At 40.7% G+C, this 8,738-nt stretch overlaps 1 protein-coding gene across 1 annotated transcript in view; it reads right to left on the reverse strand.

Annotated features, from left to right (window-relative positions):
* CDX4 (caudal type homeobox 4) overlaps positions 1-7,634 on the reverse strand; it is an 8,242-nt gene extending 608 nt beyond the window's left edge. The window contains exons 1-2 of the mRNA XM_051791753.1: positions 7,058-7,634; positions 2,055-2,200 (exon numbers count right to left, since the gene is read on the reverse strand). Coding sequence (XP_051647713.1) covers positions 2,055-2,200; positions 7,058-7,481 — 570 coding nt within the window. The 5' untranslated portion in view covers positions 7,482-7,634. The remainder of the gene's footprint in view (positions 1-2,054; positions 2,201-7,057) is intronic.
* Between the last annotated feature and the right edge of the window lie 1,104 nt (positions 7,635-8,738).

The following is an 8,738-nucleotide window of genomic DNA, read 5'->3' on the forward strand; positions in this document are numbered from 1 at the left end:
AGTTCATCATCCCAGCTTTGCCAGTGGCTGGGAAGATGCAATTAGGGAATAATTTTGAAGATTTCTTTATTATCTGTGTTACAGATTAATTCAAAGCCAAGTACTGAGGGTTCTTTTTCTTCACTTATGTTGTGAATGATTTCTGTGTGTGCATATATTCTTATGTGTTTTTAAAGCTTTGATTGCTTTTATTATGTATTATATATTTATATCTCTATTTTTATACCTGTATTTTTCAGATACATACATACAGCCATGTGTATAACTAGATATCAGCATTACCTATTGACATTCAATTTCCCAGACTAATTGTGCAGGTGTCAAGACTCCTGTCTATTTAAAACCTGCTTTTAGTTTAAGTATTTATATTTTGTTTCCTTATGTGAAAGTGTGAATGAACAGAAAGTTTGTGTTCATACTTAACAGTTTTTATTATAGCGTAGAAGGTGTGTTGAATACAATATGATAAAGTTGTGCTATTGCTTTGTATTCAAAATCTAATTATTATTTTCTATTTATTTTTATTACCTTACTGGTAATGGCATTCAGTAGCATTTAGCTTTGTCTGTCGTGAGTCCTGTAGAAATACAGATAAATTAAGTATTTTGTCTCCATTATACTTGAAGGAAACTTGCCAAAGGTTGGGTGGCATTAGGAGCAGCAGAGTAAAAAGGAACTGCTGATTTTGTGCAGTATCTCTGGTGATTCCAGGCATGTCTGTGTTCTAAGTCAGCCAGCTTGCATAATATTAAGGTGCAGATTTTGAATCTTTCATAACTGCAGTGCTCTGAAAAATTTCCAATGCAGCTCTGTCCTACTGTGTGACAAACTTTAGTCCATCCATGGTTTCCATTGTCACTGTCTGGGGCCGCCTGGAGTCTGCAATCTATGCACTCCTTGGGTCTGGGATTGAATGTCACTGCACTAAAATGTGTTCATGAAAATCCAGGGCTTGATCCTAAAATACCCTTGGTTATCTGTGCATCCCCACACTTCCTCCACTGGTCCCTCTCTATCCCATGCTCCTGCACAGACTGAATGCAAAGGCAGAGGAGGCCACTGAAAGAGAATATTTTAGACAACTGGATGTGTATATTCAGAAAGAACAAATGCTTGTAAAATACTAAAAAGAAAGATCTCTAGTTTGGAATTAGCTGAGGGCAATAATCTGGTTGCTAAATGAGATGCCCTATTCAATATCACCTTATCCTCCAGCTGTAGTTCTGAAGGGTTGGATCCAACAGTTACTGCAGAGCTGTGCTTTCCAACACAGGGATTTTAGGGAATTCTTATCCTGAATTCCTCTAGTCTTTGTGTGAGCACAGCTGACAGATCTGGGCCCTGCTCAGGGGAGTGTCTCTGTTCAGGACACAGATTAAATATGTACTCTATGTGAACAAATGCAGAGCTGCTTTCCAAGGAAGTAATGGATCTAAGTATGCCCTTGAACATTCCCTGCCTGGATAGTCTTGGCTACATGTATTTGTATAGTAGTATCAAATGTGGCACCAAACTTTGCAGCCTAAAGCAGCCTGTATGTAGGAAGTTTAAACTACTGCAGTAGGTGAAGGACCTGTGAAAATGATAGCAAAAAGAGATCCTGACTTGAAAGTCCAGGGCTGGAAGAACCCCTTCAATATGCTGAAATCTGTGGAAGAATGTGGCCTGTGGGAGCTGTGCCAATACATTTATGACCAAAAAAAGGCAATAAATATCTCATTGGGTTGCTCTTTGAATGCTCAGTTTTGATTTTCCTGGCTTACCGCTCAAATACATCGAATGCTTTGGATTTTTTTCCTGGCCATTACTTTGTGTGGTTTCAAGAAGAAATAAAGTTGTGAATGTCAGGACTATTGGGAACATAGCTAAGGTAACATGAAGCTGAACTGTTCAAATTCTATCTGTGGAGGAAGGTAGAAGGTAATTCTAAGTCCTTTGTGTAGTATAGATGAATTCCTAATGCTTCATTACCTCTAACTGGAGGTTTCTGCCAAATGAACAGTTAATGAGTGTGGGGGTGTGGTGTGTTCCCTGGGATGAAGGGCTCTGGGTACCTGTCTTTCGGATAGTCCCAGGTTTGCTGCCAGTTCTGACTTTCTCCTGATTGTGATGTATCTGTTGCAGTGAAATTCCTTTTCTAATTCCAGTCTCTGATGGTCTGTGTAAACAACTCGGTACTTTTCTTTTGTTCTTGTTTTACCTGTTTAGGAAAGAAATGTTATTAATATTAAGAAATATTAATTTGATTTTCCATAACAACTTTCAGACATCTCCAGCATTTTACAGACATTAAACTACTCACGTGGGATTGTTTTCTGTGGCACAGAGAAGGAATATGAGGTACAGGGTAAAATGAGAGAGTACTGGTTACCATAACTGTCTTTCCCTCTTTAGCTCCCTCTCTCTGTAAACATACATTTAAATGTGAAGCTCTTTAGTGATAAACACCCTGAAGCATCTTCAATAATTCATAGCAGTACATCACTGGTGCTGGCTATATTAATCTCAAAGGGGTTTCATTACAGTGCTCACTAAAGGGACTTGTGTGTATTTGAGAGCAGAAATACCCAGGATTTCCAGACTGAAATTCAGTCACAATTTTAGTTGTACTGTGGCCTAATACTTTACCTGAGTTGTTAAAGATCACTTCTCCAATACAAAGAAATGTCCTGCTGGAAGTGCTTTTGCTTTCTTGAGTGGCCACAGGACGTGCTTATAAGCTCAATAATAATTTGAATTTACTTTTTCCAACAATGCCCAGCCTTGTAAGGTGCTGAGTGCCTGCAGAGGTATTCCTGGGGGTACTCTGGGCTGGGCTTCCCTTTGGAGTTGGAGGCAATTTGTAAGGTGAGGCAATAAAATACTTGTAAAAGGATTTCAGGATCATCCTCTCTCTAATGTATAAAAGAACTATTCTTAGGTACATTAGATAAATACCATTGAGAGAAGCATTACTGAATGTTTAGAAGATATCTCTCATTTCATATAATTTTTAAACAATTCTTCATGCAATAATAATACAGAGAGATCAGTTTTCAACTTATTTGTTCTCCTTTGCACTTTCAACAGCCAAATAGATAGTTTTCCTTTTTTCTTCTGATCTTCTCATTTTTTTTTGATGTGAGTTTTCTGGGACAAACTGTAGGACAAAGACTCCTTTAAAGTGATTCCCTAAAATCCATTGAGGTGTTAAGATGAAGCACACGCCACACAAAGGAGCGACAAGGAGATCTTATCAAGCCCCCCTTTCACATTCAGAACCACAAGCCAATTGGTTTGGAATTTACAAGCCCTAAACAAATGTCAGACTCTTTCATCTTAGCAGAGGAAAAAGGCACAGAAATAGATGAAGGAATATTTTTTTTCCTCAGTTCTCTTTAAATTTGGACTGACTTAGGTCAGCCTGTGTTTATTTTTGTCTGAAAGCTAGAGGTAGGCATAGCTGAAATACGCAGAATTAAGGATATGTTCCCAAATCCTAGGCCAATTTGACTTCCAACATACAAGATTTTCCTGCCTAAATTTGCAAGACTAAAACAATCATCAAACCAAGTTTACTTTTTTTCAAGGTACAAATTGTTGGTTTTGAAATCTTTGCCCTAAGTGATAGTTCTAATGCTGACAGTAGGACAGATATTCGGGTTTCTTGTAAACCGAAGGCTTAGAGGGAATCTTTGAAAACGGGTTAAAATTCAACAAGGTTATTCCGGCTTCACTATAATCAGCAAATATAACCATGATCTGAGGGGGTGGAGGAAAGGAGTAGTTTTCCCCATTGCCCTTGGTCATAAAATTCACAGAGCATTTCTTCTGAAGACAATAAAGCTGGGAGAAGGCCTCTTTATTTGCTGTGAAAATCATCACCCTTTCCGGCAATATAACTCCTGAAGAAAGGAGGGAGAAGGAAGAGACAAGGCTGCATATCAAAGCAAAGCAAAGTGAAGTGTTAAAAGGGTCTGCTGCCTCAATATGACAGATCGGCCTCAAAACCTCAGACAATGTAGGCCACTGCAAAATAGATGCCACAACCAGTTTACAAAGCAACATAAATTAGCATTAGAGCAGGGGCCTGGCTTTTTTCCTGCTTTTCTATTTTGCTTTCTGTCTGTGTTTCTGCTGTGATGTAATCTGAATTACTTAGACATCACTGCTTGTTTAAATAAAGACATCAAATGTGTTGGATATAGTAAAAAAAAATCTAAGGCCGAGCACACAACATATGAAAATAATGTCCTTTTGTTTAGTCCCCTTAAAGTCCCTTTTCTTTCTGAGAACGGCCACTCCCAGGTGAAGTTTCATACCGAGCTTTGGAACCTGTTTTCTAGGCCCTTTCAACACCTTCTCAGTAGGTCTCATGCTTTAAAGGCTCACTAGCTCTCAGAAATACATATTTTATATTATTGATCACATAGGATCTAGAAACTAATTTGAAGCTCTGCTCTTGCACAGCTGAAGTTGATGAGGCATTTTATCATAAATTTTTAGTGAAAACAGGCTCAGACTGTCAGGAATTCTTAAGATGTTCTTTTCCTCACTTTGATAGCCTGACTGGGAGGATACCTTTACCAAGCCCACTTCTGATGTTTGGGTTTTTTTTTAATTTCTTACTGCCTCATATATTTGGAGTGTCTGTGTGCTTGAAATAAGAAAGGGATTGGTTCTGAATATACAGTTATGGTCTTTAAGACAGAGGATTTCAAATACCATTTTATCTGTTGAAAGGATATAGTACTTCTGCCTTTGTTGTTTCATCCTGAAGATTGACACGATCAGATAAATTTTCATTTCACTTTTCCTGCAGTTGAATTTTTTTTGTATAAAGAGCTGAATATGAATATTGAATCAGAATGTAGTGTATTTACTAGAGCCCAAATAGAGAGGAAAAAAATTCCCATTAACATCCACTCCCCCCAGATAATTCCTCTTGTCTTTAGGGCAGAATTTCAGGAGGCTCCCTGCTCTAATCAGATGTGTTTTGATCTCTGTTATTCCTTGCTGCTCACACACATCCATGTGAGTACACACCACTGGTGAACTGAAGAGCAGAAACATATTTATACATATAAATACATTTGTAGGGTTCAGGGCTGTAATTCTGGAATTTGAGAGCAATGAACTGTATCAAGCAGCGATAACACTGAAAGAGAGGAGCCAGTAGCTACTTTATAACGTGACTGATATTATGGCAATAAGGAAAACCAGAGAGCAAGGGTGTTTCAAAGAGGGGTTATAATGGCAGTCAGACATATGTAATTTTAGCCTTGTGGTTTGTTTGAATTTCCTTCCATTTATCACCATTTTTTCTGTGTCAATATTAAAATTTCCCCCCCCCCCTTTTTTTTTTTTTTTTAATCACCAATGGAAAGTCAAATCTGTTTGGTACTTTTCTTGTTTTGTACAGTTACCACATTTGTGCTTTACTCTGACAGTCCGGGGGCTGTTGCCTGAAGCTCACTTCCGTGAAGTCCTGAGCTGTTTTTAACACTTCAAAGGCAGGGAATGCACAGCCTCGGGACATGCATCTATTGATGGGCCCTGTTTCACCTGTCCCCAACGGTTCATAAAGTATTGCAGCCTGTGTGTGAATTCTGTGTAAGTGCTTTGCAGACTAGAGATGAATTTAGGCCCAAAACTGTGTCTCTGAATCACAAATGTATTTTATAAAGTTGAACAAGCATGCGAGAAACCTTTCAGGGTCTTCCAAGTCTGTGCAATAAGTGTAAAGCAAAGATTTAGATTTTGAAGTCTGCGTTACCGTTTAAGAATGACAGCACATTTAAAAGTCAGTGGCAGCATGACACAAACAGGGCTCCCTCATTGACATTCAGTTGAATTTGGTCTCCACTCAAGTCTTGCATCACTTCTACACCTGGAAATCTCCAGTGATGTTAATGAAGCTGCTGTGATTTACATGAGGGGGGAAAAGGGACTATAAACCTCCCTCGCTTTGAGGGCCTTGGTAGAGGCTCCAAGTGGAAGGATGGCCTTGTGATATCCCAATGTTCACTGGGTATTTGATATTTAGTAACAGTGGCAAAACAGTGCCAGTCTGCTTTATAATTAAGAAACAATTACCAAGACTAATTTTGCTCCTGAGCAATAACCATTTGAAGGAGGTTTCTGTCTGAAGCAGCAGCACCGATTTTCTGTGTCTTCTAAGATTGCTCCAATTGTAATTGCTCTGCTTTCTTTGGGTCATTTTCTTTGATGCTCCCTAACACGCACTTACTACTTTTAACCTTAACAGTAGATTTAGCAAGCCGTGCTACACCCAGTTTACACCTTGGGAATATACATGGAAGGGTTCATCTGGAGGTAGCTTGTGACAAGAACAGGCACATCAATGAGTGGCACTTGCAGGAAAATGAGTTTTAATTGTGTAATTGTGGCAAGCTGCAAAGTTCTGGTATGTAAGAAAAATATGTAAAACTGATGTGAAACTAAATGAAGAGGAAGCTTAAGTGATGTGATCTGCAAACAAAATAGTCTATGCTGATCATTTGAGTCAGATTGCCTCTCTAGGAATATTTCTTTTCACTAATAATTCTGGGTAGAAAAAGAAAAGGCACAAGACAACCAGTAGAAAGTTGTGTAATTGCCACGGTTGGATCAGAGCACATAATTTTCTTTCAAATTATTGAAATTATTTAAAAAGGTCAACCTGATTTTATATTGATATTTACCTTGCAGCACAAAGTAATCCGGTAGTATTTTTTGTCTGTAGCTGTTAAATGTTGCTGCTTTCATTGCTCCATAACACTTTCAAGATTATCATGTTTTTCACACCGAGTGTTTTACAGAATGTTCCAACAGGAGCTGTGGAACCGCATCCATGTCTGACGCATCCATGTCTGACCACACCAGCCATTCAACTACAGTAACCACAGAAAGCCTTCATGGGGAGAATGTGAAACTAGCACAAATTTAGTCAAAACTGCCTTAAACAGCAGTAGGTGAAATAAATGCCGTACATGACCCACCAAGCCCTGTGCTTCAAGTAAAGTTAATTATTTGTAAGAGCAGCGAGAGCTGAGGTTGAGCTTGGATCCGCACTTACCAGTGGTGTTGGCTTGCACGGTTTTCCTCATCCACTCGTAGGAGCTGTGCCTGTGGCTGCTGGGGGAGCAGTGCTGGGCGCTGCCGGGCTCTGCGGGAGGAGCCCCCCCGGCCCCGGGCTGCAGGGAGCTGTACTCGGCGGGGCTGTAGGAGCCCGGGCCGGGGGACGAGGCGCTGAGCTGGGCAGTGCCCGCGCCGGAGGGGCCCGGCCCGTACGCGTTCCAGTCCTCCCTCTGCGGGCCATAGTGGGAGCCCCAGGGCCCCGGCGGCTGCCCGTGGGTGTCCAGGGCTGGCACGGGGTGGTATCCCATGTACTCGGGGTAGGGGGGCGCGGACACGAAGCCCTGCCCTGGCAGGGTGTTGGCAGCCCGGGCAGAGCCTGGGTACATGCTGCCGTCCTTGTCCAGGAGCGGGCTCACGTACATGGCTGACACACACCTGGTCACAACATCCTGCTCTGCTGTGTTGTCTTCTGCTGCTTCAAAATATTTGTGTTTGGGTTTCTCTAATAATGCCACTCTTCTTGGAATCTTCTACTTCATCCTCTTTTATTATCCACTGTGTTACCAGGTGCTGGTGGTAATGGTTTACCAAGACCTTGCCTGACGTCAGCTCAACTGCTGCCTCATAATTACATTTACATTCAAATGAAGGGCTGCCCGACCCCACCTTTCTGCTGGTTCTGGTGCTTTCTCTTTTAGAGAACTTTTATCTATCCTATTATCCTTCCCTGATATTCAACAGCCATCCCAGTCCTGCAAGATGATGCAACAGTTGCTTGTACTTGTAACTGAAATAGTTAAGTAAATAGACATTTCTCGAAAGAAACTATAGTGGTAACTATCATAGCAATGTTTAACATTCAAATGATTCTTGTCGGAAACCTTTATTTTATGATCTACTATCAATCAACAAGTAAATCTGTTACTCTTTTAATTTGTCAGATACTAAAAAAAATATCTCATTTTTGCTTTTTAAGCAGTACAGTTAATTTGAATAATTGTAAGTCAATAACTTCAAAATGCAGAGCACCTCATAAACAGCATGTCTTGAATATAACTGTCTCAAAAGCTTTCCTGTCATTGTTGACTTTTGTAAGTGGTTTTCCAGCCTGGGAGACTTTAAAACTCTGACTGTAGGGCACATGTTCTCACTGTCCCAACACAGAGCGATTTAAAGAGATCCCTTCATCTGGTGGCCATTGCAAACTGATAAATTTGAAAAAGCAGACAATAAATCTTCTTAACAAAGATGGTGCCAGAAGTACAAAGAAAATGACTGTTAAGAGTAGTGAAAAAAGTCTTTGATTAGGCACAGTAATATTGTTGGCTTCTGTTTCAAGACAAGCTTTATCTGCCTGAAAGGAGGCTGGTTCCTTCCTCTGGAGCTGCTGCCTGTGGTCTGCTTTCAGTGGTGGCAGCTTGGCCAGGGGAAAGCAGCAGGGAGAGACATCTGGGTTGTTAATTTGTGGATCAGAACTGCCTCGATGTCCCTCCGGGAAGCCCCTGGCACACAGTGCTCCGTGGGGCAGGAAAAAAGGTTTCCCATGGTGTTTTACATCTCGTTATTAAGAGCTTGGTTTAACGTGGGAGAACTAAAGCACACCTTAGGACTCCAGACTCGCCTCTCTGGGTTGTGGAGCTGCGATTTGTGGAATTGGCTGTATTTTTATTTTGGCTGGG

Source organism: Manacus candei, unplaced genomic scaffold (genome assembly GCF_025592945.1).
Source record: "Manacus candei isolate 608988 ecotype Guabito, Panama unplaced genomic scaffold, ASM2559294v1 h1tg000003l, whole genome shotgun sequence".
In the NCBI taxonomy this organism is placed as follows: domain Eukaryota; kingdom Metazoa; phylum Chordata; class Aves; order Passeriformes; family Pipridae; genus Manacus; species Manacus candei.